At 41.4% G+C, this 6,567-nt stretch overlaps 1 protein-coding gene across 1 annotated transcript in view; it reads right to left on the bottom strand.

The window, feature by feature from the left end:
• Positions 1-6,567, bottom strand: part of LOC103375596 (putative sodium-coupled neutral amino acid transporter 8) — a gene marked incomplete at its 5' end in the record, with an annotated part of 16,538 nt that overhangs the window by 6,234 nt on the left and 3,737 nt on the right. Inside the window, 2 exons of the mRNA XM_008305907.1 lie at positions 318-432; positions 4,814-4,871. Coding sequence (XP_008304129.1) covers positions 318-432; positions 4,814-4,871 — 173 coding nt within the window. The remainder of the gene's footprint in view (positions 1-317; positions 433-4,813; positions 4,872-6,567) is intronic.

Raw genomic sequence — 6,567 nt, 5'->3', positions numbered from 1 at the left:
TAGACACTGTAATCATGCAACTAGAACAGAATCAGACACTGTAGACACAACAGGAGTAAAATATAAATATTGAAAGGTAATGTTCTGCAAAAGTGGGAGAATTAACAGACAAGCCTTTTTAAATATGGAGCCATATATTATCCGTAGAGACGTTTTGGTTTATCAGACTATCCGTGTTCGTAAATGATTACATAGTGAATGAAAATGTGGGTGTAAAAGCTTTTAAACTGTCAGGACAGAAACGAAAACAAGCAACTCTACAGATGAAGGGGGAAAAGGTGATCATGAGCAGAGTGTTAAACACAAACTCTTCTGACCTGTGAGGGAGTAAATGATGAGGCAGAAGATCATGGAGACCACGGAGATGAAGACCCAGTGCGAGAGCCGCTGGTTCTCCATGCTGCTGTAGATGGCGATGGACGCCTCGTGACACTGAAACAAGCACAGAGCAGAAACTCATCTCACTTGGTGTCCTAGTTGTGTCTTTCTGGTTGAAGGTGACAGCAGCGGTCACATTAAACCGGAGATTGCGCGAGTCTCTTTTCGGCCAACATGAGATTTTTCTCATCTGCTGGGGAGCCTGAAGATCCAGAGGTCTTATTATCTCTGATCTTTCTGCCGGTGTGATGGACTGGAGGTCGGGAATTAAATGGAGGCGCAACTTGGGCCGACTTAAACCATCACAGATTCCAGGAGACACACTCTTGTCCCCACTTGATCCCAGCTGCCGTCACCTGGCTTTAAATCTGCCTCTCCTGCCCCCGCGCCACCTCTCAGGATCTCATCAGCTCTCTTTTCAACCCCTTCGCACTGCAATCATTCACCCGGAGGGAGAGTGTGTGTGTGTATTGAGAGGACATGCATCAATCCCTTCGCACTTTGGCCGCCTTTTATTAGATCCCGCCAGCAGCCTTCAGGGGTTACCTTGGCAACTTGGGGAGTTACACATCAGCCCGTCCTGCTTCGGATTGACAGAATGATCTTTTTCCACGCACTCTACCTTTGCTATTAAATATGAAAAGCTCGCTCTGCGGAGCTCCCGCCGAGCGCAGCGAGCGTCGGCCCGCTGACCTTTACATTGCAGTTAAACACACTCTGCCAAGAAAGCCCTAAAGATTATTGAGGAAACCTACCATTCAATAACTGCCGTCACTCTTGACACACTAATACGCCGGAGCTCGAGATGAAACCAAACTCTAAAAGACGTTTTCTTTTTTATATTTGCTCAGGTTTTGAGATAATCCATCTGCTGCCTCCACAACACAGCGGCTGTGAATGGAAAACCCACTTTAACTCATGCAGTAGGTCTTCTAATTATACGTACTTTCCACCACTGTAACATAATTAGGGGGTAAATATGAAAATCTATGCCAGTGTAGGTGTTTTTAAAGTCAAGCTGTTCTGTGTTAAAGCCTAACATTTGTCGGGGGCGTAACCTGTGGCTGATTCTCCCTCTGATGTAGGGTTCTATGGTAACGTTTTGATTTAAAGTCCAATAATGCAGTCAAACATCCATCATTTTTAGTAAATCTTAACATTTTGCTGCCATTTATTGGTTTTTCTATGGTTTTTCCCATTGGGTTTGGCGTACAAGAGGGTTGACATGTTTGGAAAAAAGATACTTCAGGGTGTTTTGTCTAAAACTGTAAAGAAATGTACATGTTCCAGTTGCTTTTTTTGATGCCAATGGGTGAAAGTATTGTAACATAACAGCCTGTAGACTGATTGCTACGTAAAGGGACTCTAAGGTTGTAGCTTCCTGGTCGATTCTGTTGGTTGAAATGCTCCTATCAGACCAAACTGTCATTCATCAACTAATCTTTGGTGTTACTTTTATGAGGAGAAAAGCTCCACATCAACAACTTCCATGGTAGATCCATTATTTTCGCTGGCAGGAGGAGCAGACTACTTGTGAATTACACTTGGCAGCAGAAGGAACAGACTGCTGTGAACACTGGTCCAACCTAATGGAGTTTGCTAACTTATTTGAAGTTCACTGAACATTTACTCAGAGTCGCTCGGTTCCAAATTAACTGACACCAAGGCAAAGAGGTCGTCGGTGTTGCTGCATTTTGTTCAAACTGATGGCCTGAAGGTGGAGCGTAACTTCTAGAAACAACAGTTTGTTTATCACAGCTCAACAACCAACATGCCAGATCATGTAAAAACAGCAGCAAACTTGTCAGTGTTTACATTTGTCAGTAGTTCTTGCTGCTGGATCACCAGTTGATATATTTTCAGAATGACTATTGGCAGGGACTCGACGGTCTGTTCCGAGTCTGTACAGCATGAAATAACCAGGTTAACATGATTAAATATGCAGCAAATACTAGCTTTTTATGTTGATCTAGAATTAAAAAGGGCTACTAAGGCTGCAGGTAGAGAGCAGGTCAGTGTGCTGTGGCTCATTTAGGTCATCTAGAGATATTGTAGATTTATTTAGTTTTTCCCATCACCAATCAGCTGATTGAAGAGTATGTTTAACTTCAGCCAACTAAGATTTTCCTGGCCTTAATAGACCCGGGGCGAATTTTGGTAAAATCCAAAGAACGAGACGTTTCTACTCACAAAATGTGGTAAACAAACTCCAACAAGCTCCCACAGACTCCAACACAAGCTCCACAAGTTGAGTGAAGCCAGTCTGGCCAAATGGGAATGTGATGAACACTGAGGGAAAACTGAGGTCAACGTCAGCACCAAGATGTTCATTTTAACAGCAAATGGTACCAAATATCAGGTATTGGTCTCCTTCATTACTAGAAATCGATATTACTAAATTCAAATATGGTTTAGCTTCTATCTACGAATTGCAAGCACGAGCAACGTGTTGCTGCAGTTTACTTTACGGCCACTAGTGTCATTAACAACAAGGGTTTTCTAAATGTTACACCGAGAACCTTTAAAATAAACTGTGTTGTTGCTCTGGAACCATCTCCACACGGTTCTGTTTGGCATCTGCAGCCTTTGTGTTGATCTTGGTGAGCAGGATAAATTTAGGAGTAAACGTAGCTACGCATTAACAACCATAAACGTTAGCGGGATGAAATATCAGTCTTCATACGCAGCTGACAGGCAGCAGATCGCTAACAGAGTCTTTCCACACATGTCTGTCCAAAATCTCTCGCCAGGCGAAGCTACAAACATTTGGCAGTAATTCAGTGAACAGCGCTGAGCTCTGCATCCTCACTGATGCCTGAAACTGAACTTCCTCCTCCAGCGTTAGCAGCTGTTGGCCAAAGTTTCTTTTTGATTCAAACGTTGTGCAAATCAGGCTGCAGCTAAATGGTTAAAGCAACATTGGCAACCATTTTACTTTAAAAATCACCGCTTCACAATCATTACGGTCGGACATCACGGCAGAGACGAAGAGACGGAAGTGTTGGATTCCAGGATTGCACATCATCTTCCTTCATTTCACAGTCATAGGCGACATTCAGGAGTGTTAAAATATGATTACATCAGAAAATTGGTTTGACACAGAAAGGATTCGTGACCAGAAGATGAGCCTGGTTTCAAAATGCAGCTAAAAATGAGACCTTTCATTTGCTCGAGCTTGTTCTGACCAACCACCTATTACACATGCTGATATGAGCCTCAAACGTTACCCATAATGCACCTTTTTAAAGATTCTTCCAGTGAATTACTAGAAAACAGAAACACATCCAGGGTAGCAGTGATTGTTTCTGTTATCGACATTAAACTGGTGCAGTTTTACTGTTGAAGCTATGATACATCCCATAATATTGATGCTCAAAACTGGTTGTAAAATTTATGGCAAAGTTTTGATTCATTTTGGTTCAGTTTTAACTCAATCACGGCATGTTTCTGATACATTTAGATGGATTTATGACGTTTTGATCGAGCTCTGAGTCTTTTTGGACCATTTTTGAGTCATTTAGGCCAGTTTTTACCTTTCTTTGTAAATGTTTCACTATATTTATTATTATTTTGGAAAAGTTCCCAGTCATTTTGGAACATTATGAGTCATTTTGTGTAACTTTATCATTTTTTAAAAAGATTTTGAGGCAATTTGTATAACTTTGAGGTGTCTTAGACAATTTTTTTGACTAATTTTGGACATTTGTTTGTCATTTTTGACTTATTTTGGCCAAACTGAAACAGAAACACATTTGGGGTACTAATGCTTGTTCCTGTGACTCTAAACTGTTGTAGTTTTGCTGTTGAAACTCTGATACATCCCATAATATTAATGCTCAAACTTGGTTACATCCACTCCAGGTGGGTTTTGCTATTACCAACTCTGAGCATCGATATCAAGGAATATATCAGAGTTTCAACAGAAAAACTGCAGCAGTTTAATATCTGTGACATTGAAGCTTATAAACAAGTTTTGGCACCTGGATGATTCATAAACGCTGGAAAAAGTAACACAAATTAAAAAGCGCAAAACTACAGCCCACCACTCTGAACTTCAAGGACAGTAACTGAAAATATTCAGAGTTTGAAGGTAAAACTTTGCACGGCTTCATTAAATATACTAAAGTGACTGTCCGTTTAAAAAATATCAGCTGATTCTGAGGGAACTTCATTTTTTTAAATATGGAAAAACCATCATTTAAGATCAAATGGAGACACGCTTCACTTCTCACTTGTAAATCACTTCCCCGTGTGGTCGCATCCATTTACTACCAGTCAAAGCTGCACGGTGTGAAGCATCCATGTATAATTCCTCCTCCACAGACAGCTGCGTGCTCGGCGGCCTCCAGCCTTACACCAGCATGATGCTGCAAACACATGTTAACCAAAGTCTCAGACGGTCTTACACGAATACATTTCAAACAGTCGCACTCACTTGGAAGCCGAAGCAGATGGTCGGGATGACGCTGAACATGGAGGCCCAGGAGCCGATCCTGCACACACACACAGACACAAAGAGTCACTTTCTGGAGTTCAAAAAATGCCACGAGAAGTAGAAATAAGGCATTATTAGGGCGCCCCTGATAATGCCGTGGCATTTCGAGGCACTTCACCAGACAGTTCATCTGTCAATCAGAGACCCGCGAATGATAAGAGCAGCCCAGGTAAGTCAGTGATCCAGACAGAGCGTCTTAACGGGTTCAAGGAGAGGACGCCGTCCGTCCTGGTGGCCTGGATTCATCCCAGATTTATGGCTGAGACTCGTGAAAGCCATTTTTCCTGCGAGCAACCTCATAAAGTGGACTTCCACTGGTGATTAAGTGCTTTTATGACCGAAAAGGTGACCTAGAAGACCAAACTTTACTTTTATAAAACAAAGACACACAAAAAACTTTTGATTAAATTATGATTTCATCTTTTTTTTTTTCTTTTCTCACCACTGGAGCTGTGAAAACTGATTATACACCCGCAATCAGTCATGCAAACAGCAGTAAACACAGGCTGCTCAGAATATAGTTACAGTAAAATGGATTCAGATGGAACAAAACAATGTCATCCAGTAGAAACGTTTATTTTTATTAGCTTTAAACAGGTTTGGCCACAATTATACCAGAATTATATCAGAGCACTAAGACGAACATTCAAAGGAGGAATAATTCAATATTTCCTGTCACATTTTTTCTGCACTGTGGGTTTATTTTTCACTGAGATATAAAAAGAAACAGAGAGAAAGGTCTTCTGTGTAACATCAAAAAAATATATATATATATAATGCCATAAACCATAAAAAGACAGCTAATTACTTTACTTAATTTACAAAACGTAAAAAAAATAAAACAACTAGAATTAGCATATGCATTTTTTCAAGAACCCACAGGTGTTACTGACACTGACAAATAAAAAGGTAGCTCTACATACTCTCGATATTTAACTATTTACCTTTTTACAACCTCTCTTCACTGCTATGCCACACATCAGACAGATGTTTCATCGTGCTGAATGCGTCATCCAACAACTGGTTGCTCTGTATACAGTTTTTCAACCATGCTGCATTGGTTTTATTCCTCTACGGTACCACCTCCAACCTCCTCAGTAGACTCCAATACATCCAAAACTCTGCCGCCCGCCTCCTCACCCACACCCGCTCCCGAGACCACATCACCCCTGTTCTTCAGAACCTTCACTGGCTTCCCATCCCATTTCGTATCAACTTCAAAATCCCTCTACTCACCCACAAAGTGCTCCATAATCAGGCTTCTCTTACCTCAGTGACATGCTCCACCCCTACACCCCTTCATGGACCCTCTGCTCCCAAAATTCAAACCTCTTGATCGTTCCCAGGACCAAGCACCGGACCTGGGGGGACAGGGCCTTCTCTGTCGCCGCCCCCACCCTCTGGAGCTCCCTCCCACAACATATTCAGGACACCTCAGACCCAGTAATATTTAAATGTAAATTAAAAACTCATCTGCTCCGCTTTTCCCACCTAGGCCTCGGCTCTATCTCGATATTTACTGGGTTTTTTTGTTTTGTTTTTTTTTCCCCGCCATTTGCTGTATTTCTATATTGTCTATCTTTGTATTTGTTGCTTGTTGTTTAATGCTTTTATTGCTTTGCTTTTATCCTGTGAAGCGTCTTTGAGTTCTTGAAAAGCGCTATACAAATAAAATGAATTATTATTATTATTAT

This window comes from Stegastes partitus, unplaced genomic scaffold (genome assembly GCF_000690725.1).
Source record: "Stegastes partitus isolate 25-593 unplaced genomic scaffold, Stegastes_partitus-1.0.2 Scaffold2693, whole genome shotgun sequence".
In the NCBI taxonomy this organism is placed as follows: domain Eukaryota; kingdom Metazoa; phylum Chordata; class Actinopteri; family Pomacentridae; genus Stegastes; species Stegastes partitus.
Note: the sequence above shows the minus strand (reverse complement) of the source record. Positions and strands in the feature narration are given on the sequence as shown.